The sequence below is a fragment of the Apium graveolens genome, chromosome 10 (assembly GCF_009905375.1).
Source record: "Apium graveolens cultivar Ventura chromosome 10, ASM990537v1, whole genome shotgun sequence".
NCBI classification, from domain to species: Eukaryota; Viridiplantae; Streptophyta; class Magnoliopsida; order Apiales; family Apiaceae; genus Apium; species Apium graveolens.
In genome coordinates, this window is record NC_133656.1 from 238,119,375 (window position 1) to 238,145,767 (window position 26,393).

General features: G+C 32.1%; 3 protein-coding genes across 3 annotated transcripts; 2 read left to right on the forward strand and 1 right to left on the reverse strand.

The window, feature by feature from the left end:
* Window positions 1-343: 343 nt before the first annotated feature.
* LOC141693671 (scarecrow-like protein 18) lies at window positions 344-2,041 on the forward strand. The gene has a single exon (XM_074498820.1). The coding sequence runs from the start codon at window positions 344-346 to the stop codon at window positions 1,634-1,636; it is 1,293 nt and encodes a 430-aa protein (XP_074354921.1). The 3' UTR covers window positions 1,637-2,041.
* Window positions 2,042-15,069: 13,028 nt separating this feature from the next.
* Window positions 15,070-18,259, forward strand: LOC141693670 (uncharacterized). The gene is made up of 3 exons (XM_074498819.1): window positions 15,070-16,059; window positions 17,483-17,728; window positions 18,033-18,259. The coding sequence occupies exons 1-3, from the start codon at window positions 15,139-15,141 to the stop codon at window positions 18,165-18,167; spliced, it is 1,302 nt and encodes a 433-aa protein (XP_074354920.1). The 5' UTR covers window positions 15,070-15,138; the 3' UTR covers window positions 18,168-18,259.
* A 1,633-nt stretch (window positions 18,260-19,892) lies between these two features.
* LOC141692120 (pentatricopeptide repeat-containing protein At1g26460, mitochondrial-like) lies at window positions 19,893-22,999 on the reverse strand. The gene is made up of 6 exons (XM_074496857.1): window positions 22,930-22,999; window positions 22,677-22,842; window positions 21,798-22,047; window positions 20,975-21,445; window positions 20,695-20,901; window positions 19,893-20,360 (listed from the first exon to the last, which is right to left on the reverse strand). Exons 1-6 carry the CDS (start codon window positions 22,997-22,999, stop codon window positions 19,893-19,895), a joined length of 1,632 nt encoding a protein of 543 aa, XP_074352958.1.
* Window positions 23,000-26,393: the final 3,394 nt, after the last annotated feature.

Consider the following 26,393-nt stretch of genomic DNA (forward strand, 5'->3'; position numbering starts at 1 on the left):
AGTTCTTCACTTTCCCAATAATTAAAATTTATTTATTTATTTATTTATATGTCAGTAGATACCTCTTGATACTTTATCCTCCCCTAGCTACAATCATCATCATCATGAGCATCTAGCAATATATCAATCTCTCATTACTCCTCCAAATCAATGCCTAAACCCCTATTCCCTCCACCATTATTGATCTACATCTATATGTTTCTACACTCATCCAGATCCGTAACAGTTTTCGCTAGTTAAACACACTCACACACCGAATTTATCGGATTCTTCTTTCTGAATAGGGTTTTGAACATCCCAAACATTCTATATAGATCTAGACTAGCTTAATGTTTTGTGAGAAATGTTTGGTTGGGAACAAGAGGAATCATCAACACAACACTTAAATATGCACTTTGATCATCACAATCACAAGCATCAACAAAGCTTGACTTCACCATCAATTCATATGAGACAGTTGCTGATTAGCTGCGCTGAACATATTTCTCGCTGCGATTTCTACGGTGCTCACAGACTAATCAACATTTTATCAGCCAACTCTTCTGCTTGCGGTGATTCAACAGAAAGATTAGTTCATCAGTTCAACAAAGCCTTAAGTCTCCGTCTCAACCGCTATGCCGCCACTAGTAGTACTAGTACAAGTAATTACTTGATGCCATCGCTACTGATCCCGAAGATTTCAGCTGCATTGCCGATTAGTACTAGTTCTGGTTCTTCTAGTACGCAACAAGTGTTGGATGATGAATCGGTTGTTCAATCGGCTTACTTGTCACTTAATCAAATAACGCCTTTTATAAGATTCACTCATCTTACTGCAAACCAAGCAATTTTGGAATCTGTTGAAGGTCATCATGCTATTCACATCCTTGATTTCAACATAATGCACGGTGTTCAGTGGCCGCCTTTAATGCAAGCCATGGCGGAGAAGTACCCTCCGCCAATGCTTCGAATCACGGGGACAGGTGATAATCTAAGCATTCTTAGAAGAACTGGTGATCGTCTGGCGAAATTTGCACATACACTTGGCCTTAGGTTTCAATTTCACCCGGTTCTACTTCTCGAAAACGAAGAATCATCAATCTCATCATTCTTCAATTCGTTTGTTACTTTTCTTGAACCGAATGAAACCCTAGCTGTTAATTGTGTATTGTATCTTCACCGTCTCAGCCGCGAAAGATTATCCTTGTTTCTTCATCAAATCAAGGCATTAAACCCTAGAGTTCTCACACTAGCCGAAAGAGAAGCTAATCATAATCTTCCCATCTTCTTGCAAAGATTCGTCGAGGCCTTGGATCATTATTCAGCTTTATTTGATTCTTTAGAAGCTACTTTGCCACCCAATAGCCGCCAAAGAATCGAGGTTGAACAAATATGGCTAGGCAGAGAAATAGCAGATATCGTTGCATCGGAAGGCGAAAGAAGAAGAGAAAGACACGAGAGATTCCGGGCATGGGAGTTGATGTTAAGAGGCTCTGGATTTCACAATCTTGCTTTAAGCCCTTTTGCACTTTCACAAGCCAAGTTGTTGTTAAGGCTTCATTACCCTTCTGAGGGTTATAAACTTGACATTCTTAATGATTCTTTCTTCTTAGGATGGCAAAATCGACATCTTTTCTCCGTTTCCTCTTGGCATTAATTAATTAATAAGCTCTCGACGCTACAAGAAACAGGGTCTTTACCGACTGCCAGAAAAGCAAGACTAATTAGCATTTAAAACCCTAACCCTAATATGGATAATTCTTCATCACCCTGCTGCAGCTTGCATGTGAAAGGAGAGATTTGCAAAGAGAAAGGAAGGAATATTATTAGTAAAGCTATCATGCACACACCTGAAGGAGCTAGCTAGGGAGCTGACTTTTGGATGAATATCAAACACTTCTCATGACTTTTCTGATCAGGTTTTTCTTGGAGCTTGAGCTCAAACTCATGAATGTTTTACTCTTAATTTTATACTACTTGTGAGATTAATATATATATATAAACATATTCTATAGTTGTTTCCATTTTGCACAATTAACACTATTTGTGATTGATTCATGTACCTCATGATTTAGTTAATATATTACATTTAAAGTGTTAAACCTGCACCACCATTAGTTTCATTGAGTGGGTAGTCTTATCTAATTAGTGGGTATCAAATTATGTATTTGTTTATATAATTTCAATATTAAGATTATAGTATTGACATAATACATCCTAATTAATCTTGATCATGGGGTTGTGCTACAATACTTTATTAATTAGTATTCCATTGTCCCACAAAAGTTACTAATACATTGTCTCAATTGGTTGCATATATCTGTGCATGAAATAGAATCTTCATATAGCCACACTTTGAACTTTTTATACTAACTAAAATGTCCTTTGATCAAAATGGCCCTCTAATCTCATCAAATAGTATTTTATATTAAGGTGCTCTTTTTGTTAATGGTGATTATAAAATTAAGTAGTTAAAAGGTCACCCTTATTGCAAACAAAAAACTAATATTCTATGTTCTTGTTCCCTAAAATTCCTTTGTCTCCTTCAAGAGTGGTAATTAATCTTGGGTGTTTTTCAAGAAAAATATGCATGAGGGATCTTGTTTTCTGGATTTTGTTACATACATATATACATACATATATATATATATGATGAATATGGCTACATGTCTCTCTTGTAGATATGATTTTTTTTCAAACATTAACGATAAATCACCGATAATTAAATTGGTCAAATATATTTAACAAATATGATAAATTTCCGATAAATTATTTAATTTTTCAAAAATTGACAGATAAATTATAAATCGGTATCCGAATTAAATAATACCGATTTTCGAAATCCGTAACCAATTTAACTATCTATTTGTGTGTGTTGGGTTAGTTGTCTTAAAAATACAAAGGCAATCCCCCATCTAATACCCTAAAATCAGCCGTGTGTTCCCTCAACAAAACCATGAAAATTCACAACATGCCCTTATTTTGCCCCCCTTATTATCCTATTCTTCTTGAAACCTTGTTTCTACATCCTACAAAAGGGATCTTCTCTTGAGTCTTGTGTCTTGTGACCCTTTTTATATTTTTCAGTTTTTTAATCTTTTAAGGACCACTCCCCCTCTTTAATATCCATACATTTCTCTATCTCTCTCTTAATTATTGTATGTGTCTTCTCAAGTAAAGCTAGGGTATAGCTAGGTAGCAACCCATCTCTTCTTTTCATCTGTCTCTGTATCTATATATTTTATTTAGTATATATGTACATGTACCCCCTCACCTCCACAACAAGACAACTACTTCATTGTTTAGGCATTCCGAAAATCGGAATTATTTGATTAATATATTTATTTGTAATTTATCATATTTAAAAAATTAAGTATTTTATCGATAGTTTGTCGAGAATCGGAAATTAGATAAATATTTTAATCTATTTTTAAAATATTTATTAGTAATTTTTGAAAAAATTGCCGATTTTTGTAAACATGATCAACGCTAAAAAACATTTATTAAAATATTTGATTTGTGTAATGAATTGATAAATGATCTGTTGGTACATCAATACTACTCCATTTTTTTGATGGAGTAGCTAACAGATTGACTGACTTCAATTTTATTGATAAATTAATTAAATACAAACTATATTATTAAACTCCACTAATCCTTCTAAGAAATAAACTTTTTATTTGCATTCGTGCATATTCTCGTATACATTTCATGAGAATACATACCTGCAATACATGTTTATTTCACTACGACAAATTTAAGTATTTACGACAGCAAATTTACAACGGAAATAAGCTTCTTAGCTGTGTATGAGATTGAAATGATGATTTGCTTTCACTTCACATGATTTAAAATCTCATTGAAGTCAACAAAATTTCCATCAGCTTATAAAACAACTAAATATATCAATTCTCTGGACTCTCTGATCATCCCTCTTTTATACCCCATTCATTTTTCAGTGTATTGATGTAACACTTCTGAGTTTCATTGAAAAATAAGCAAACCTAATTTTAGTGAAGAGAAAGAGACATTATAATAATGCTCTGATTCTTTCTTTAATAATTGTAAAAGCAAAAGATTCGGTGTGTATACTATTTGTTTTAAATGAAATAGAATTAATGTACTTGTATATAATAATTTGGGGTGTTTAATTGTTAAAATATAGAGGGGCTAGTAGCTGACAGTGATAAGATGCTTACTAGCTGATAGTAGCAGTACTGTTCTAGTCCAATACAAGGCACCTCTTGCTTGTTATTTCTGATGCTTATTAATCAACCCCCCATGTCCATGCATGTGTGCTGGATATTAAATTTATATAAAAAAAATTGAAATAACTCAGAAGTGTCAATTAAGTTACCCGAGGAAGTCCAACAGCTCCCTTATATGAGTTTTTCTTATGTTTAATTATAAGAATTTTGACACAAAATGACATTCGAACAGTGTCTTAGTTCTTTCTTAAATTACTAAGACATAATTTTCATTATTTCTAATGTTTCATTATAACATTTTTAGTAATAAAAAAATTATCTCTCTCTCTTCTTTTTACTTTTTTCTCTCTTGTTATCCAGATCTTTTCAAATTTATTAATATAATAATAATAAGAAAAGAGTATATGGATCATTGTTGGAGTTAAAATAAAGAATTATATCCTAACTTAATAAGAGCTAATATTTTATATTATTTATAAATAAGCTACTAACATACTATTGTCTATTGGACTTATTATAAGTTTTAAATTTGATTTTAGTGTGATGTTTGGGTTTAAATGATTGACAGTGGATTAATGTGCGGGACAATAATCATATTCGGGATTAGTCAAAATACTCATAAAAATTAAGTATAATATTTAATTTAATCATTAATTTTCAAGATTAAGTAAAGTACTCGTAAAGATTTTCGTATGATATTGATGTGGTAGTTTTTTCCTGAACTAGTCAAGATATAAAGGCATGAAACATCTTGTTAAAAAAAATAAGAACTCACTTTTTTTCGCCAAAAACAAGAACTCACTTAGTAAAAAGAAAAAGGAAAAGAAATGTAAGAATTGTTAGAATAATATAACATCCCGGAAAGTTCATTCTCTAAAACTAAAATCTTGAGATTTTAGAGTAGCCGGTTCCTTAACATGTTAACTCAGGTTCGATCCCTGCCACCTCCAATATTTTTCACAATTAATGAGGGACGAAAGTAAAATTTATGCCCCAAATATAGGCGCACATGATCCACTATTCAATCCATAAATGGACTTTCGAGTAAGGGAAGTCTTAAAATAATATAAGATCTTTCGAAAAAGGGGAGTCTTAAAATAATATAAGATCATGAAAAGAATTATTCTGTAACACCCCGAGATTTTAGAGTAACTGGTCAAAAACTATTTATCAAATGTTGAATAGTGAGGAATCTAGAGCGGTTTAGGATAAAGAAAAAGGGGAGTAGTACTCTAATTAATTATAAAACCTACTTTTTTGTAGTATAAAAAATGTTGTTCCCCTGCAGAAAAACACATCAAATGATACTTCCTTATTAACAACTTTAATCATTGAGTGGTGCTCAACCAAAGTTGATTGATTATCGCAGAGGCTGCAACAAGCTAAGCTAGTTTAGCTCCAAGAATATAGCCTCATTTGGGTTTTGTTTGCGGTTACCCTTAAAAATTGTTGTTTGTAAGAAAAAGTGTCGATAAAAAATATATTGTTAAAAAAATTATATAACTGTTTGATAATATTTTTGAAAATGTATTATTTTTTATTTGATCATTTACCTATATATATATATTAAAAAAAATTGACGAATTTTGATAGTAAAATCAGTAATGACTTCCCGCAAAAATCGAAAAACAGCTTATTTTTAAAAGCATGGAGACATGATTTCTCTTCTAGAAACTTTTAGGTTAAAAAACACTTTAAATTTTTTAATTTTTTTAGTAAAAAACTATAACAATGTCAAACGCATCCTTAATATTTTACCCCTGTATAAGAATTTCCAATTTATATAGCTTAATCATTTATTATGTTTGTAAATTTACTTTTATAACGGATCATATCCGAATTTACATTCGAATCGGAGTATAGTATATTAAAATACATGCCAATTTGCTCGTTCGGTCTCGTTCATTTAGAAAATAATAATATATTTTTCAATTTATTTTTGCATCTCTTCATCTGGTACAATTTTTTTCAATCAAATCCTAATATCAATCTTATTTTGTTAATTTTAATTTGATTTTTTTTCATATTAATAAAAAAAATAGATAAAAATAATGGTATTTTTTTAACCTTCTAAAAGCTTAAAATGGACCGCTAATTAAGACGGCGGGAACATTAGGTAACTAAAAGTGTAGAGTCGGTTGCTCTTAACTTTTCATCGACTCCACTTCTTCGATGAAGATTCTCTTTGGCCGAAGGTTATAATTTTTAACATTAAACACGAATAACTCGAAAAATATTAAAAAACAAATAAGGTCATGACAGTACACACGAGATTATTCTTCTGTATAATTAGAGTCGGTTTCGTTTTGTAAAACGGTCGATTTATATCGGTCGGGTTTATCAGTCGAAATAGGCGATCGATTTCAGTTGACGGGTTTACGCAATATTAAAAATTTTTGGAATGGCAAGTGATATATATATGGGAATGATCAAATATAAACTAAAATTAAAATAAAAACTGGGAACCAATCTAAGTCATTAGATCTACATAATCTTAATATAATGGTCCCCCCTAAATCACCCCAACTCAACTACTCTGCACCTTCCCATACTCAATTTCACCTTTTCCCCTTTGTTTTTAATTAGATTTTTCCCGTCAAAACGTAAGTTTTTTTAAATCCGATTTCATTGCAATTTTCTACATCTCTCAACGATCAATTTGCATACCATATGTGTTATATTTCGAATTAATTTTTTTAAAAAAATATTTGGTTTCCAGTTTCTATTCTAAATTGATTTCTATTGGAGTAGCCCCTATATATATATATATATATATATATATAGAATTATCAAATACAAACTAAAATTAAAATAGAAACTTAGAACTAATCTAAATCATTAGATCTACTCAATCTAATGGTCCCCCTTAAATCACACCACCCAACTACCCTACACTCTCCCACACCCAATTCCAGTTTTTCCCCTCCGTTTTTAATTTGATATTTCCCATCAAACCGTATTTTTTTTAAAAATCCGATTTCACTATATTTTTCTACATCTCTCAACGATCGATTTGCATACCATATGTTTTATATATTGAATTAATTTTTTTTTAAAAATATTTGGTTTCTAATTTCTAATTCTAAATTGATTTTTATTGGAGTAACTCCCTATATATATATATATATATTTATATATATATTTATATATTTATATATATATATATATATATATATATATTTATATATTTATATTTATATTTATATTTATACATTTCATACGATTAGCTTTAGCTCTTTAAATGTTGACATGTTATTAAATAAAAGATACTGGCACAAAATATGTGGCAAACGTATATTATTTTTGCTAATTAAAGATATGCGGCAAATAAGGCTGAACATGGGTTGGGTTGATCCGGTTAAAGGTAATTTTAAAATCCGACCCTTTTAATTCGGTTTGGAATTTTTTAATCTACCCCATAACATTTAAGTTTGTAACACGATTCTACCCGTCGTACATCAGTTTTGGTTGTGTTTAGTCAGTTTACATGGGTTGAGTGTACCTACAAAGAAGTTTCAATACTATATATTTTCGCTAATTTTAAAAAAATTAAATAAAAATAAAATGTGTTTAAGTTATAATTATAGTACTGATATTTAAATTTGATTAACATTATAATTTTATAAATTATATCATGCCATAAATTATATGCACCCGAAAAAAGTAACCACATATATGTTATGGAAAGTGAATGTGCGATCATAAATTGAACAAATAGATTTCCATCATATTAATTAGGAATATTTAGAAGATATTGGAGATAAGAAGAAAAAGATCATACAAAACTCTTTTAGGGGTCGTTTGGTTCAGAAGTTGTTATGAGTTTAGATTCAGGAATCGGGTTAAGCTGGTATGGGGACGAGAAATGATTCCTGATATTATGTGTTTGGTTCAATTCTGTAATGAATCCGTTTAATTTTAAATATAATAGATAGCCCAATTTTGATTCTAATATTATGTGTAAGTATATATTGTGCATTGAAATTAAGTTCTTATACAATTTATAAATAAAAAATTTAAGAAAAAAATATATTATTATTATATAGTTTAACCAATTAAATAATATTTTAATATTTTTGAATAAATTAAATCTAACTTATTGGCATTAAATAAAAATTATTAGGATTTTATTTAAAATTCTTTAAATAAGATATCAAATTAAAAAAATTGTGAACTAAAATTGTATTTAATTGTAGAAAGAAAGATTAATAATAAAAATAAATCGGATACATCATACTCCTTCTCCAAACCCACTTCCCCCTAAGGTATCAAACTTGATTCCTAGTGGGTTTCAGGTATGGGTTTCACCGAATAAAAATCATGAACCAAACACCAGGTATGGGTTTGAAATGGACAAAACCCATACTTGATACGCAAAATTCTTGAACCAAACGACCCCTTAAGATATTGTAGTAGTTATATGAAACACACATGAGGCCCGTAAGGGCTGGCTCGGTTGGTTAAAGAGAGGATAACTATCCTCTTGGTCACCGGTTCGAATCTCACGGGAGGAGAATTTATAATTATGCCTCCCGAGGCAGAACATGTCGCTTAAATGCGGTTTACCTTGGTTCACGTGGTTTGTAGGCTATTGCGTGATCCCGTAGGGTTTACCCAGTGCGCACCCGAAGGGTAGCGGCTGCGGGTTACATACGATAAAAAACACACATGAGAAGATGCGTAAATACATGTCAAACTTAAAAAAAATAAAAAAAAATTATGGTTATATATTAATGTATCGGGTTGAGTTGGGTTAGGGTAAAAATATTTGTAATCCCTACCTAACCCATTTATGTCAGGATGATCAAGTAACAACCCATGTATCATTCGATTTGCGTTTGGGTCGAATTTTTCGGATTAAAAAAAGGTTATATTAGTCGGTTTGATCGGTTTTATCTACCCATGTGCAGCCCTACTGGCAACCATGAATTAGCCTACAAAAATTGAGATTGAAAATTACGACTCTATTTGGAAATACTGTTAAAAAAAATTGCACTAATGTTAGATAAAGTGCTTGCGAAAAAAGTGTTAGATAAAGTGCTTGCGAAAAAACTGCACCGATGTTAGAGTTATATTCTTGATATGTGTATATTTTAATGTAAAAATTAAAATAATAATATTTTGGCGATGTTTAATGATAAAATTAACATCTACATATCGCAAAAGCTGGAAAACAATAGTTTCCAAAATATGGGGGTCTTATTTTTTTTAGGCCAAAAATATTTTTCGAAAAAACAGTTTTTGAATTTTAACAAAATAACTTTTTTTAACTGATTTTTAGCCTTGCCACCAAAAACATCCTAGAATTCTATAAAAATTTTAGGGTGGTGCTAAATGCAGTAAATAAAAATATTATTTGTATTTTTTTTATAAATAAAATAAACAATACGTGTATATTTTAAATTATAAAATATTATTTAAAAATTATATTTTTAACTAATCATTCAAAGTATATTAAAATATTAATATATGTACAAAAGTGAAAATGTCTTATAAAAAATAAAATCAAAAAAGTAGTACTTACAAACACAAGAGGACGTGTGAAATTGGTGTTAGGAAATGAATAACACACATGGGGTGAATGTGTTTTTCTAATTTTTGAGTTTTTCTTGAATGTTTTTTGTTGAACAAAGTAAATTAAATCTTGTAGTAAAATGTGTTCATGCAGAAATTAAGCTTGCAGAAAATAAAGAACACAAATTTTCAAAACTCACTTAATTTTATATTAAAATTAAGGATGTTTTGCTACAAAATTTCTAGACTCTTTGTTGATAAAGAGCTTAGCTTCTTCTTGAGAGAGTTACAATATTTGTGACGCCCTCCAAACCCGGGTCAGATGTTTGGGATCCACAACACATACACAATATATAAACCTGTATATAAAATATTATTTGCAATGACCCTGTTGTACATAACCACGGATCGCAACAGGTTAAAGTATGAAAACAAGCCACAACCTTAACTTTTATTACAACGTACCAAATCCCAACTAATTTAACTTACAACTGATAATGAAATTATTCTTACTATCTTATTATCTCACTACCATATGAGGCTTCTACTAGCTCGATCCAACTCGAACTGGAATCCTAGCTCGCACTTTAGACTGAAGAACTTCACTATCATCCATATCTTTCTTAACTGTAAAATATATAAAAAGATTCGCAAGAGTGAGCTAACTAGCCCAGCAAGTCATATTATCAATAAATGAGGTTAAACAATGATCTAACGAGATGATTCGAAGGAATCAAGTTTCTTGTTAAACAACCATTAGAATTGGATATTCATTTTAAGTTTTCAAAACCAAGGTTAGGCTGTTGATCAGTCACGCACTAATCTCGAGCAAAGCACACAGTACTGCTCTAACTACTGGATCCAAGGCACACATTGGCCTAACTTGACCATCGATATGGTCTGACCACGAATCTGGTCCACACAAAGAAAACTATCCAATTCTAAAGCAGTTCAATATGATAAACAATAGAATTCAATAAAACCAGATCATAATCAATAATAATAAAACATTTGTATAAGAGCATGGTAAAAATTCATGGTTACCGAAAAGGTATGTCAAAGTACATAAAAGAAGTGGCCTCTAGCCGGTAGGATAATCGGGTATTAGATGAATAGTATTTTTACAAGGTTTTAGTACTTTAATATCACAAGGTATGGTTGAGTATAAAAGTTTCTGTATGTTTAAATAATTTTGTTCTAGTGTTTGGTATATGATGGTTATATATTTGTGGAGTAGTATCGTATTTGTGTGGTTTAATATCTGGTAAATCAACAAGAAATGGTTCACAAAGAATAAGGATTGCGGCTCAAAGATCAAATGATGTGGCTCAGGTTCAAGGCTGAAGGATTCAAAGTATTTACAGTATAAAACAGAGCTATTTTGGGTATTAACAGTATGTCACAAGAGAATTTAAAAATATTTGTTTTATATCTCGAGAAAGTTTTAGAAGTACTTGCCTTATCATAATCGATTTCAACTTCACTTGTACTTGTCTAATGACTCCATTCAACAACCACTCGTCTGCTTTATGCCTCGCTTCTATCCTCTGATTACGTGCTGTATTTTTTCTACATGTCAATTCTATTTTCTGTTCACCTGCTTCTCTTTCATACGCATTGCTTACTATGCTAGGCATCATAAGTAAATATTAATATTTAACTCATACGATTCTATTCGACATACACTTCTATCTACCCTTCGTTTTACCCAAATCTGATTAACGGATTGAAAGTTACGCTATAAACAAGTAATCAACGAACATATAGACCGACAGTCAACCGACAAGTCACATATAACACATAGCACGTCACATAATCAATAGTATATCATTTATAAAAAAGTCTTGGGTCATAAACAGACTTTCAGGTATTTAAATTGATTTTTAAAATATTTTTCGGAATTAAAACGGGTCGTTGGATCAATTTCGGAGTAATAAACAGGGTTCGGTTGGCCAAATCTGGCTTCAAAACAATTTTATAATAATTATTGAGCCTTGGAAACAATTTAAAATAATATTTTAAAGCTCGAAACTATTTTTCAGAATTTTTAAATTATTTTTTTAATAATTAAATCTAATTAAATAATTAATTAAAATCAATTAATAATAAACTAAATCAATTAATCAATTAATTTTCAAATTAATTGACCAATTAATAAATTAAATATTAACTGAAATTAATTAACTAATTAATTCAGATTTATTTTTGAATTAAAAATAATTTTTGGAATTAAAATAATAATTTTTGGAATTTTCCGAAATTAAAAACCAATTTTTGGAAATGAATTTATAAAAGAAATCTGATTTTTAAAAGTTTTTGAAACAGAAATCCTATTTCTGCAAAGCTAGGAAACCCTGGGGGACTAAACTGTAAAAACAGAAGTTAAAACTTGATTTTTGCAAAATTTTGGATCAAAATCGGGTCAAACCGGGTCAAAAATCCGGGTCACCAAGAACAGAAATGGGTCGTGAAGAACCCAGTTTCCGGTGACCGGAAAATAACTCCGGCGAGCCCTAAACTGAGCAAAAACAGCACGGTCCCGTGTGATTCAGATGGGGTTTGCAATCCAAATCGTTCCCAGAGTTCAAATCAAGCATCAATCGTACCAAACAACGACTGGAAATAGAAATCCGATCAAAACTCAACAGAATTCCGGTTAACTCGATTTAAAAATCGGCGAAAACTTTAAATCACAACTCACTCCTCTACATGCTTTGTCGATTTGCATAACTTATATGAATCGATTGCAAATTACATAAGTAACACAACCCACCCCTCTAGAATATCAAACAATCCCGAAATAAAAAACCCCCAAATCGAATTAAAAACATTCAAAGTAATATAAACCCTAATTTCTAAATTCCGAGAATCAAACCCAAAATTAAACATGTTATTGAACTCCAAATTTGAAGTATAATATACCAAAATGATCAGGAAAACAAGCTCTACAACATACAACCATCAAATCATACAAACAATTTCTCGAACAAAAATTCATAATTTAACTACCAAGAAATTCAAATATATATAATTAAATTGGAAAATCATCTGATGTTTCTGGGTTGAAATTGATGGAAGATTTGGATTCTAGATTTCAGTAGCTTCGTTTTGAGTATATGTACGCCAAAATCGAATATCGATAACGCCTTCGAATTTGTGTTTGATTACGAAGAACAAAATATAATTATAGTATTTTCTCTGTAAAAAATCTATAAATATTGTTTGCAAATGATTTCCGGTACAAAATAAAATACGGTAGAGGCTATTTATAATTATGGGAAATTAGTATCCCGTTGGATCATTCCGGATATAAAACAAGACGTTTATTCATAAAAACTGATCCAAATGGTACCGGTTTTCGAGATAATTATCCAAATCAGTACAATTTGTACTACGGTCTTGGTCTCAGCGCCTGGTTACACGTATTACGAGGTGATAATTGTGATAGTTTAATAAAAAGCTCCCGTTTATCGAAAATGCGAGTTTTATTGATTTACCGAAATGAATATTGTATTGAAAATGTTCCGCCGGGACCCGCGCAGGACAAACCGTACGCCAGATCGAAAAAGTCGAAATACGGAAAATGCTCGGAATATTGCAATTAGGTTAGGAAGGAGTTCTCGGAAGAGTTTCGGGTTCTAAAAATGTAAAAACGGATGGCGGTGGTTGGTTCACGTTTTTATAAAATAGATTTTAAATATCCGGAAAAAGATTTTATAAAATCCATATGATTCTTATAAATTCATAAATCAACATAAAAATAATTAGGAAGATATGACAATTATCTATATTTTATTTGGAGCATATAAATATTGAAATACTTAATTAATAACACTTTTAAACATTCAAACACATTTAACACTTAACAAATAATTCACAGAATAGATACTGAATACATATAATAATTATCTATTAGTAAAAATAATTCCACGATATATCCCGGATATTACAATATTTTTATCTAAATTGTTACTACTAACTGAAGGACCGGTGTTAACTTTATAATTCAGTTAACTGCTGGTTTACACAGTGTACAGTAGTCAATAAGACATGCTATTAGCTTTTCTAAACTGTCACTTGTCATTTCTATTTATAGAAAAGTAACTCTTCCATTTTTGGCTTAGCATATCTTTAGCATCATGTGATTATCTTGATCTTCCTCTGTCAGTTAATCTTCACCATCGATCTTGCACATTCTTCAAACTGTTTTCTGTAGACTTGTCAATTCAGGTGGTTGGATTGTTTGTTAATTGTTTATCTTGAATATTGAACTGGTTTATGATTTTGTACTTTGAGAATTTCAGTTGAGATATCCAATTAGGCATATAGAGATCTTGACATCTCGATAAGTATAATGACTTATCGAGATCTCTAATGCTCTAGTGAATTTGACTTATAGAGGTCTCTGAGTTCTCGAATGAAACTTTGGCCTGTCGAGATCTCTCAGCATCATGTCTTCACTTTGACTTGTCGACAACTTAGAGTTCTCTAGTGAATTTCGACTTATCGATATCTCTGAGTTCTCTAGTGAACTTTGACTTATCGATAACTCAGAGTTCTCTAATGAATGTAGACTTGTTGATAACTCTGAGTTCTCTAGTGAAAAAATGACTTGTCGATATCTCCAACCTTCATGTCTTCTTGACTTGTCGATATCTCCAACCTTCATGCCTTTTTGACTTTTCGATATCTCTCTGAGTTCTCTAGTAGTTTTCCTGACTTCTCGATAAGTCATTTGGAGTTCTCAAATGACTTCTCTATAACATTAAATCTGTGACTTGTAGAGATCTTGACTTAGAGTATTTTTAATCAAACAGATTTATTCAACTCCAAGTTTCTTCAAAATTCTTCTGAGGCATGATCACCTTAATCTTCTTTCAGATATAATCCTTAAGTTTGATACTGTTTTAGGAAAAAGACTCTAGTCTGCTTCTTTACATTTTTACATATTTTAAATGTTACAAGTACAAATACAAACTAAGATAACAATACAACTTACTTAGTGTTGACAAATTATCTTAGTCTTGTTAAGATACATGCATGTCTTGTACAACAATTTTCCCCAATTTATGAGAAGATTGTTTAACACAAATTCATGACCGTTAACATGACTAACCCCAAGCTTAACAGATTATGAAATGTAATAATTCATTATTCTTCTTAGATTAGATGTCCATTTAATTTTACTTCACAATTTGATCAGGAACACTAATGATGTTGTCATCTTCCGTAATATTTGACATCATCACTTATATATTATAATTGGGAATTGATAAGTTATTCACGACATGTATGTATTTAATGTGTTACTGATTTTTGTCAACTTCGCCTAGAAAAAGACGAGGGACATAACAGTAATTAGTGATTACTGTCCGGAGATTTTTTTTTACGATCATGAACAAAAAAAGTGGCAGTGTTTCTAAATCAAGAACTGGAGATGAAGCTGAGCTTCTCTCGTCCCTCATCACTCGCTTCCATAATATCGCCAATCTTCACTAAACCCAAAATCTACACCCGACCCATTTCATCTTCTTCAATTTCGACCCGACCCACTTCACTTAAACCCAAAACCCCTCTCTTTTTGAGGCCCCCCACCTTCTCAACCTCCATTTCCGAGCTTCAAAAATGGCACAATTGGGCTCAAACCCTAGCTTCTTCAATTGGGTCCACTTTCTTGGACTTTGACAATGGGCCCACTTCAGAAATCTTGAAAAGAGAGATTCTTTGGTTGTTAGAAGATGTTCTTGAAAACCCCAAATCAAATTTTATTAAAAATGGTGTTTTTATTAGTAAAAGTGATGTTCTTGAAAACCCCAAATCAAGTTTAAGTAAAAATGAAGTTTTTATTAGTAATGGGGATGTTCTTGAAGATGTTCTTGAAAACCCCATATCAAATTTGGTTAAAGATGATGTTTTTAGTACTAATGAGGATGTTCTTGAAAACCCCAAATCAAGATTTAGTGAAAAAGATGATTTTGATACTAATGGGGATGTTTTAGTGAAACTGAGAGTTGAATTGGAAGAATTGTATGAATTGTGGAAGCAAAGAGTTGAGGAGAGAAGGCCATTTCAGTATATAGTTGGGTGTGAGCATTGGAGGGACTTGGTTTTGAGTGTTGAAGAAGGGGTTTTGGTTCCGAGGCCCGAGACGGAGAAGATTGTTGATTTGGTGAGTGATTTGGTTGAGGAGAATGAAATGTTGAAGGAGGGATTGTGGGCTGATTTAGGGACGGGTAGTGGAGCGCTTGCTATCGGGATTGGGAGGGTTTTAGGAAGTAATGGGAGGGTTATTGCTAGTGATTTGAGTTACATTGCGGTTCAAGTTGCTTCTTTTAATGTGCAGAGGTATAATTTGCAGGTTGGTGATTTGATTTTTGGTTTAGATTGTATTTCTGTTTGTGAACTTATTAAGTTCTTATCTTACACGAGTTTTATAAAAGTTGGTATTATATGGTATTAGAGCTTAGAGAGGTTTTAGGAGAGTTCTCGATGATATTCTATAGCTTTAAGTGAGTTAGTTAGCATACTAGAATTTATTGTTAGTTGAGTAGTTTGTCCTATAGATATTCCATTTGGATACTTTGTTCTTAGTTATATTCGCAAAAATAGATAATGATACAATCATTGTTGTCACAACTCACAATGCTTGACTAGTCGCGACTAGTCAGTCGTCAACAAGTTGGTCTTGCAGATTACTAAGTAGTTGGTCGACTTGTTTGATCAGTTGATTATACAATTAATCTCGGATCATATCATAACTCTCCTGAGTTGATTAAAACTCAAAACAGTTAGAACCCAGCTAGCGGATGACAGACTATCTATTACCTACATTTGCTACCAACTGTAATTTAAGCCTTACAATCCAATTTACTATTTCTACGTGTCTTCCTACTTCCTAGTGTGCGATACTAGAGTCATTTAGGGGCTAGAAGATGTATGAACTATGAAGTTATACCAATATAAGCTTATGAAGTTATATGTATTAGAAAAGAGTCTTGGATTGATCTTTGAAAACTCATGGAGTAACAAAAACGTTATGTTTGTCAATTTCAATTCTATATAATGTTTTATGTTCATAAAGTACGTAAATTAAGGAATAGGAGCGAGGGAGAAGGGGACATAAATTTTTCGTGTGTTAAATCCCATATTCAGGTGACTAAAATCAACAATAATCTCACTTCCCATAAAACGACACTAACTTCGATTTTTCCTCACGGTTGAGAGAAAGGATCGATAACAAATTATGTGGAAGTCCTTTCAATTCAAGCTTTAAGACCAATTGCAAAATAATAGAAACATCCCAAGATCATACCTGACCTCATTGTTTGGTAAAAAACTTCTTTCTCCCGAAGCAATCTTTGCATATGCTATAATGCCAGTGGTCAAACAAGTAAAAGGCCTAATTTTTTTTAGTTTTAATAAGCTCATCTTCTGGGACTACAGTGAAAAAGACGGAGTTCCTTCTCTTTTTATGTAAAGTCCTTGTGAAAGTTCATCTTATGGCATAGCTTGGAATGACTATATGTTATATGTCCATATCTTCTTCATTGTGCATTGTTTCAGTCTGCAATTTGTCTCCGCAAACACGTTCTTAAGGTCATGTACAAGTTCAACCTACTTTGTAAAAGCAGTGTATAGGTATCCAGATCGATAGGAAATTGGATATATTTCGTATTATACACTGCTTATCTACCCCTACCTTCCCCTGAATTCTTTATTCTAGACTTGTTAGTTCCATTTTAGAATATCCTTTTTCTAATTTATGTTAAAATGTGAATCAGCATAAAATTGTGTTAAGGCAAGGTTCATGGTTCGAGCCTCTCAAGGAAGCTGAAGGAGAACTTGCGGGACTTGTAAGTAATCCACCATACATTCCCAGTGAGCAGATCAGTGGGCTACAAGCTGAGGTTGGTAAACATGAACCAAGACTTGCGCTCGATGGCGGTGAGGATGGGATGAGTGACCTACTCCATCTTTCCATGGGAGCTGCTTCCATGTTAAGACCTGGTGGATACTTCGCATTTGAGGTATCATTTTTGCTTCAGTTCAAGATAATTGTCTAGGAATTACAATGCCCCCGCGATAATGTTTATTATGGCTATAATTGTCACAAAACAAAACTAATTAAAAGCGAGGCATCGTGGATGCACACCAACAAAATTAAGAATGGATTAGACTGAGTTCATTAATTGTGTCAATTTTTTGATTTCTTCTAGTCACTCTTTCTTTTCTGTTAGATAATATTGTATAACGATTAGTGCATTAATAACACTATACCTTTTTTCTTTTTACTGCCTGGATATACCTAAGTTTATTATTCTTGCTTTGCAGACAAATGGTGAAGATCAGTGCAAATTTCTTTTGAATTACATGGAAACCAAAACTAAAGGTGTATTCTATGACCTAAAGATTGTATCTGATTTTGCTGGTATACAGCGATTTGTAACTGGATTTAAAGTGAAGTAGTTTAGCATTCTCGTTTCCGGATGAGTCTTGCCATTTTTGTAGAGAATATTTCTAAAGTTTTATATTTAATACACTTGTCATGTTGATAGTTATATCTCCTAAGTTTAGGTCTTCCATGTAACTTAGCAATGCCCATATTATTCAATACCCGGGGATTCTGTTGATAGTTATGTCTCCTAAGTTTAGGTTTTCTCTGTAACTTAGCGATGCCCATATTATTCCAGACCCGGGGATTCTTATGACTTTATTATATTTTTCTGATATGCTATACAACTAAGTATATGTACAAAGCCCATAGAAATACGGTTTTAACCTCTAAATTATTAGGTGTACAAAATTTTCTGTTCACGTGGAAAAGTTACGGCTATCAACCAGTTGGTATAGAGGACAGTGATTGCTTGGACAGCCAGATCTCTGGGTCTGGTATCTAGGGAGGGTCTTTGCATCAGATTGTTACCAAGCATTAGTTCATGCAAAATAATTCTATTTATTCCCATTTTTAGATGGACAGTCTAAAAATTAGGTTATCCAAATTAGAATCAATCAAAATTGCATGCATTTGGTTTGGTCCGAAAGGTCTAAAATACCTCATGCGATAAACCTACTCATTTCTCTTCTAAACTGTTGCTTATTAGCCTAGAAGTGGTGGTTGTGCGCGTTTCACTGATGTGTAACGATACTCCTGCAAATGTTATTGCAGAAAATATGTTTAATCATCTGGAACTCTGGTGTTCCTTGCAATTTTTCTTGTGCAATCAAGCTTCTGTAGAGAACACAGAGATAATAGATTCTTACAATTGTCCTCTAATGCTTAGAACTTAGTATCCTAGGAACAATGTTGCTCTCCTCTGCAAAAAGCACAGGAATATCAGTGAATTATTGGAATGAGCTGCAGACAAATTTTTACAAAACCTTGTAGCAAAACTTGTCAACAAGGTTAAAGGGTACAACATTCTAGAATATCTACTGGAATTTCAAGAAGTGAAATGTTCATATGAGCTGTATCTGACAAAATTGTAAGGATCTTGTCTTGAGGCTTATAAGATTCCCGTCACGGGTATATAGACAAAATTGTCGAAGATTCAGGACAATTATGCCTTTGTTGTCCTCTAGTAAGAGCTGTTGTCGAAGATTCAGGACAATAATGCCTTTGTTGTCCTCTAGTAAGAGCTGATGACTCCCAATTTTGCGAATCGAAACTTATGTTAAATTTATATTTAATTAACGACTGTGGATGGTTTAGGACAAACCACGGTGGTACGTGTAAATAAGTTATTCTAATTTACAATTTCACGTGGACAAAGGTCGTGACGGGATAAGTTGTAACATACGTTTGTCTAGAAGATCAGCTCCGATAACAATTAATATAACAAATTAATCATCATACAGTAATTCCTATAAATCCTGTACTTGAGGAGATATAATACATTAGGATAGGAACTCCAAAAGATTTGTTTTGTTTGTGTATGTGTCACACATTTTTACATGTAGCTAAGCTAATCAATGGGTTAAATATGATCACTTAAGGCCATATGTCAGTTTCATCACTTTAGTGACTCTAATGATATCCCGTTAAGTTTGATGATAGAAACTGAAATATGGCCTTCAGTTAAGTGACCACTTTGATATTTAACCCGCTAATCAATTAATAACCATCAGAAAGTTCTGTTCTTCTCCGTCCAAATCTAACCAAAGCTCAGAGAAATATAGGCTAGAATTTAGTCACTAAATAAGGAACATGACGTCTGGATTCCTAGAATAATCTTCCTCCTGCTGTTCTCTTGCTTCGAGTCTCCTCGTGCTTCTTAAACTTACTTTCTGGGCACGGAATCTAGATTTGTCTTCCCAGGATGATGATGGAAGTTTATCATAACTTCTAGCAGGCGCTAAGAATGCATACTCATCTATCTCACGAAAGACCTTCTTACTCATTGAGATGTTAAATTTTATCGCCAAGTCTTTCACACGATTCTTGCTGTCGTCGTTCTCCTCCTCAATAGCGCAGGTGTATATCTTTTTTAGAGTCTTCCTTGTAGGTTCCAATCCTGAGTTTATTATCTCTTCTACGACAGAAAGTGCAGATTTTGAATCTGTTGCAGCAACATGAGCTTTAAGCAAAAGCTCATATGTCATTGCGTTTGGTGTAACTCCCAAATATTTGAAGTCCTCAACTAGTTCTAAGGCTTCTTTCCTCTGTCACAAGTAGAACATATCATTCAAAACACTATATGATCAAGTCTCCTTATGAATGTGAGTAGTAAATTACTTCCTCAGTCCCATCCAATTGTTATCGTTTCTGGGAGAGTGTTCGATACGCATTTTAAGATGAATATAAATTATAGTTCTATAACTTTTAAAAAAAATATTCTTTTTCTGAATGAAAATAGAATGTTTAAACTTTTATTCAGAAAAAAGAATTTTTTTTAAAAAAGTTACGGAACTTTACTTTCTATTCATCTTAAAATGCGTGTCAGACACCCCCTTATAAACGATAACAATTGGGAGGGACGGAGGGAGTATGTTTTACCTCATCCGCGTCTAAGTATGCAGAGACTAGACAATTGTAGGAATTGATATCATGTGTCAGTCCAAACGTAGTGCCCATCGCCTCAAAAGTCTGCAAAGCGCGATCAACGTCTCCTATGTTTGCATAACCTAGAATTAGACAATTCAGTGCAGCAAGGGACTTGTACTGAGGATCTTCTTTGCTTGACTCCTCAAGCTGATAGTGAATCTGCTTAATAGTAATTTCAAGTTAAACAAAAGTCTTAAAAGGATAAAGAGCCATTCTGGGAGTAAAAACTTACGTAATCTAAGGTTCCACAGCCATTCTGGGAGTACGCCATGACCAATGGAAAAAGACCGGAAAATGGAGAAAAGAGATCAGAAGCCTCCTCAGTATTACCTCTATACAAGGATTCAAGTTCGAAAAGAGAGTCATGTGCAAGTCTGAGGTTCCCTATAGATGCGTATGCACATATCTTCGCGACAAAAGTATCAGCTCGTGCCACGTTTTGACCCAATGATTGATCAAGAAGTATGCAAGCAATTTCAACTAGTTTACTGCTGCGAGATTCTCCAGCAAGGTGAAGCACCGCGATAATCAGTTCTTCCTCCACAAAGTACTGAGTACGAGAATCCGAACTCTCAGCCGCAGCTATGAACTTTCTGATGAAGTGTAGAGCATGATAAGCTAGCTCACTGTTTTGAGCATCAAGAGACATGTGGAGAATATAGAAGCATAAGTCCCAGCTCGGATAGAATTCTTGGTTATTTTTCTGGTAAGATAACAAAAGAAATATCACGAGATTAAGGTATTTTAAATATTTAAAAGGCTTAGCCTCAAAGTTTGCACCGGTGTACTCATAAAATCCTGAAGTTTAAAAGCGTAAATTTTCAGCCTTCGGGTATCCAAAATGTATTTTTTTACCCTTGGACCGGGGAAAAAACCTGGTGAAAATTGGCCGGTCTAAAGTAAAAGGTTACGTTTTCAGTACCTGAGGAGCAAAAAAGTACGCTAATGAACTATAAAGGCTGATGGGTATATTGTTACAAACTTTGAGGTTTAAAAGGTTATTAAGCATATTTAAAACAACTACTTCCGAGATTTAAAATCAGGCTTTGTCATACCGCGAATCTTTCAATAAAGGATGCTAGTCTTTTGTCCATCTTCTTTCCATACAAAACCTTCTTCCTTATATTCATTTCACCGGTATCCTCAACAATCATTTCACCGGTATCCTCAACAATCATTTCACCACGCTTGCTAAAACAGTGGTGAACAAATTCTGTAAACACGTCTCTGGACATCACGTATCCAGGTTCTAAGTTGAAGTCTATGTACTTCAATGCAGCTTTCGATGCTTTATTTTCAAGGAGCCTGCAGATATGATAACCAAATCAGGGGACATTTTTCTTTAAAACATTAGATACATCGAAAACTAATCATGCATCGCTCACATATATGCATTTATAAATACTACATTCGACATTTTTTTGCTAGTTAAACACACGCACACACCGAACTTGTCTTTGACAAGATTCAAACCCTTGACATCCCGTAAAGGGAGTGACCACGTCAAGTAATGGAGCGAGGGAGATAACAGTACACCAACAGGTGTTGGTCTATATTAGGCATTCGATTACTTTTTCTTCAGTGAAATTCGGCGAACACACGCACACACCGACCTTGTCTTTGACAAGATTGGAACCCTCTATATCCCGTAAAGGGAGTGACCAGACCACTGACCACATCCCGTAAATTAAGTGAGGGAGATACAACTACATCAAAAGATATTGGTCTACATTAGGCATTCGATTATTTACTTCTTCAGAGAAATTTGATGAACACAAGCACACACCGATCTTATTTTTGACAAGATTCGAACCCTCCACATCCCGTAAATGGAGTGACCAGACCACTGACCACATCCCGCAATGGAAGTGAGGGAGATACAACTACACCAAAACCAAAAGATGTTGGTCTACATTAGGCATTCGATTACTTACCTCCTCAGAGAAATATGGTGAACATCAACTATTTTCTTCTCATCTGAAACATTTACAGTGTCACAATATCTCTTCATCATCAAACTAAACAACGTGCTTTGATTCTGCATATCGCTCTGATTCACAACATACCCGCAACTATCAATTTCTGTTGTGATGTTTCTTCCTGAAACATTGCCAAAATTGATGAAAAATTAACTTACAGTTAAATTCAAAAACAGTAAAAAAAACATCATAATTCATAATTACTAACCTTGAAAGCCCGCCAACACTTTACGGTGTCTTCTCAAACCTTCTCCAATCCGAGTAACTGAACGGATCATTATTCCTTATCTATAACAATTGACAAGATCATTTAGTTGTAGTTTATAAAAGAAATATTCGAGCTGAGCAAAAATTGAACCGAAAATTTAGGACGAGAGGATAAATTGTTAGAGTAACTTCAAAGTGTTCACCTGTTAGCTAAAATGTCTAGGTTTCACCCTAATATACATATTACGTAAAAATAATGTCATTCCAAACATGAGACTGTTAGCAATAATTATAGATATCATCTATCACATCTTCTATATTTGTTGATCGTGTAGTGATTAGCTAAAATATTCAGATGACATCCAAGTCACATCCAGTTTGTGAAATATTTAAACATATAACTATACATACATATTTATATTTATATTACATTTAATATATATGGATAAAAATTCTTATTTGATATTTAATATTTTTAGCTTATATAATATTAAGTATAAAAATATTATTTTCTTATTAACCAAATTTATTAATTATTTTGACATACAATTGCATATTTATAAAAATAGTAATAAATCCAATATGATAAAATATAATAGAACTATACATTTTATAATATATGATAGATTTTATTCATTATTATTTTTTCATATTTAAATTTGTTATATATTTTGAGTTTTAATATTTATTATATTGCAATTATATTCAACATTTTTCATTACATTTATATTTTATTTACACTTTTATTAGATTAAGTATTAAATAAATTTATTTTATCATTTAAAATATGTATTTGAGTATCTGAAAAATAGGTAAAAATAATATTTTTGAATATAAGTAATCATTATAACTAATACCATTAAAGCACATGTGCTTGCAGGTTCAACAAAAAATTATAGATTATGATAATCTGGCTAATCATTTTAGCTAACCTGGTCGGAGATGCTCTTAACAACTTAAAGTATACGGTGCTCAATTGCAACTATTTTGAAAATACAAAATAAAATTATCTTACTTTTGGCAATATATACCTGACTCAAGTATATTATATCATCTTCGTATTGTATTTTTTTTAGAAAAAAAAATACATAAATTGAAAATTCCTCGGGTGTGTACAATATACATAAATTGAAAATTGGAGCCAATTTATGGTGCATTATGCAGGAAACTTGGTATGCAAGTAACTAGATTTCGCTATCACGATGAGAATGAAGTAGATTTGGCAAGGGCCTTTCCGATAAGTAATTATTTTCCACATAAAATCACCAACGGGACAGTTATATTCACAATTTATAATAATAATTTAAGAACAAACAATAATCATATACTCCCTCCGTCCCATTGAGATATCTACGTTTGCTTTTTACACGCATTTCAATGTTCAAATATCGTATAGTTACATAATAGTATTTTGAATTTTTTTTTTCTGAATAAAAGTTTAATGTTTAAATTTTTATTCAGGAAAAAAAAATTCAAAAAAATATTATGCAAATATATGATATTTGAACATTGAAAAGCGTGCCAAAAAGTGATGTAGAGAATTCAATGGGACGGAGAGAGTACCGAAACAATCACGAAAATAAGATAATATGAATAATATGTAAGGGCAATTAATAAACGAGAAAAAAAAGGTTCAACTATATTATCGTTTTAATAAAATTATTTGTTGAGTTTATAATAACAATTCAAGAACAGACAATTACTTTCACATAAAATCTAGTAGTAATTGTCTAAAATATAGCATCAACGGGGCAGTTATTTTCACAATTTATAATAACAAATTAAGAAAAAGACAATAATCATATACCGTACAACGAAACAATCACTGAAATAAGATAATATGAACAATATGTAATAGTAATAAATAAACGAGGAAAAATAGAAGGTTTAACTGTAATAAGATCATTAACTGAGTTTATAATAAAAATTTAATAACATGCAAGAACCATACCACGAAACAATCACGAGAGCAAGATAATATGAAAAATCAGTAATGGCAATTAATAAACGAGGAAAAAGAGAAGGTTTAACTATATTGTCGTTTTAATAAGATTATTAGCCGAGTTTATAATAACAATTCAAGAACATGCAACAATCATGTAATGAAACAATCACGAAAATAAGATAATACGAAAAATCAGTAATAACAAACTAGAAAAAAAAGAAGGTTCAACTATATTGTTTAGCCGAGTTTATAATAACAATTCAAGACCAGGCAACAATCATACAATGAAACAATCACGAAAGCAAGATAATATGAACAATCAGTAATAGCAATAAATAAACGAGAAAAAATAAGGTTTAACTATATTGTCGTTTAACAAGATTAGTTGCCGCACCTCAGTGAAGGGTTCTTGAAGAAACTACTGGTATGCCTGTGCCTCTGTTCAGGAAACACCTTAGTTTCTTGGATTTTTAGGAATATATATATTTATGTAAGGATAGAAAATCGAATTATATTAGAAATATGTTTTTGTTTATTTTTTTTATATATTCTTGATTTAAACATTTTTAATATTGTTAAATGGATTTCCTGCCTGATTATCAAATAACTCTTATTTTATAAATTTTTATATATTAAAAATTAAAAATATTAATATGAATAAAAAAGAGGTTTTTCCGATTTTTTTTTTTGCAAAAATACTATTTTTTTTTAGTTTTAGTTTGTAAAAATATGATTTTTCATTTTTTTTTGCAAATATACGATTTTACAACCCGGTGGAACAAAAAAAATCATTACTTTTTCAAAAAACATAAAATAAGTTACATATGCGGTTATTTTTTGTCACAACCCGAAATTTTGTAATTATTTCAAAAGATGGTAAAATCGCTATACACTTAAAAAAGTAATTTGTTTGACATCTCTAAAATAAATTAATCCAAATTAGAACTTAAAATCATAATTTGATTTGACAAAATTGATTAATCACATCTTTTCGGGTCGATGAGCTCTGTCGTACAACGGTTCATAGTTTAGCAAATAAAAAACTTAGCAAAGATTGAAACCCTCCACGTTTCGTAAAATAAGTGAGAGAGATACAAGTATACCAAAAACTGTTGGTCTACATTAGGCATTCGATTACTTATCTTCAGAGAAACTTGGTGAACACACACACCGGTCTTGTTTTTGACAAATTTGGAACCCTCCACATCCTTATACGGGAGTGACCAGACCACTGATCACATCTTGTAAAGGAAGTGAGGGAGATACAACTACATCAAAAGATATTGGTCTACATTAGATTTGATAAACACAGACACAAACCGACCTTATCTTTGTCAAGATTCGAACCCTCCACGTCCCCGTAAAGGGAGTGAGCAGACCACTGACCACATCCCGTAAAGAAAGTGAGGGAGATACAAGTACGCGTTAGATCTACATTAGGCATTCGATTACTTAACTCCTCACAGAAATATGGTGAACATCAACTATTTTCTTCTCATCTGAAACATTTAGAGTGTCAC